General features: G+C 59.9%; 1 protein-coding gene across 1 annotated transcript; it reads right to left on the bottom strand.

Moving 5' to 3' along the window:
* Window positions 1-247: 247 nt before the first annotated feature.
* LOC112121294 (perforin-1-like) lies at window positions 248-1,138 on the bottom strand (the record flags this gene model as incomplete). Its single annotated transcript, XM_024220331.1, has 1 exon — window positions 248-1,138. A coding segment is annotated over one exon (891 nt), but the record flags the coding sequence as incomplete, so codon positions are not given.
* Window positions 1,139-1,141: the final 3 nt, after the last annotated feature.

Below are 1,141 nucleotides of genomic sequence, written 5' to 3'. Positions count from 1 at the left end.
ATTGGACACACTGGTCTGATGGTTCCGGAACGGACGGTTCATGGTGGAATGTTTTCCCAGAGGGAGCTGTGAGGATATCGGGCCACAGGAGCAGACAGTCTCTTAGGGGCATAGGAGACACCGATTCCCGAGCAGGAGTGACAGCATGAAGCTCAGTAGCGTCAGCAGAGCGGGAACTAGGAAATGCTCTGGGGGACAGGGAGCGCTAGTGACCAATGCACATCCATGCCCCTCTCCAATCAAGGGCTCACCAGAAGGCCTCCGCCTCCTTCCCCTTGGCTGTTCCCAGCTGGGACGGCTGGGAGACATAGTCGAAGCAGCTCCGACCACCAAGGTGGGGCCCGCAGCGCAGGCTGTACTGGAACCAGATGCGGCCATGGTTCATGTAGCAATCCTTCTGGTGGAGCTCCCCAGCCTCCAGCGGGATGTCGCAGCCTCCGAGGAGGTCATCGTCCCACTTGCTGTCCTCGTCCCAGACCTCTATGCGGATCTTGCTGGTGCTGGTGATGTGGACGGTACCGATGTCCAAGTGGATGTTCCAGACGGGATTGTTGTTGTTCCAGATGGTGCCGGTCCGGATCTCCCTTCTCTCAAAGAAGACCTTGACAAAGGCATCCGTAGCGGTAAAGTAATCCCCCCACAGGCCACTGGCCTTCTTCACTGTCACCATCAGCTTCCCCAGGCCGCGCTCCCGCGAGCAGCACATGGTGTTGGTCGTGGCATCCCCGGGGCAGACGCAGGAGCAGGGGTCGTGGGCACTGCGTTGAGTCCCCAGAGGGCAGCTTCGGGTGCAATTCCACATCAGGGCCCTCTCACGGATGTACTCACTGACTGCCCGCCTCAGCGCCTCCTGCTTGGGGTCGTCCTGCTCCAGCAAGTTGTGGATGGGTTGCAGCGAATAGGACACCGGGCCAGGGTTCCCTTTGAGACTCTCAATCCAGGCCGAGAAGACCTTGGCATCACTGCCGGAGAAGAGCACGTCAGTCGTGCTGTTTCCTCCGTCCACCTCCACGTGGCGTTCCCGATACGTCTCATGGAAGCTCCCCTGGACCTTCCCCTTCTTCTCCTCCTCCTCGCACTTGCTGTTCCCACCTTTGACCGAGCCCGTTCCGATACTCACGGCCGCCTCCATGCTCAAGCA

The sequence above is a fragment of the Terrapene carolina genome, unplaced genomic scaffold (genome assembly GCF_002925995.2).
Source record: "Terrapene carolina triunguis isolate 2854851 unplaced genomic scaffold, T_m_triunguis-2.0 Scaffold47719, whole genome shotgun sequence".
In the NCBI taxonomy this organism is placed as follows: Eukaryota; Metazoa; Chordata; order Testudines; family Emydidae; genus Terrapene; species Terrapene triunguis.
The sequence above is the reverse complement of the archived record's forward strand: the minus strand, read 5'-3'. Positions and strand labels throughout refer to the sequence as shown.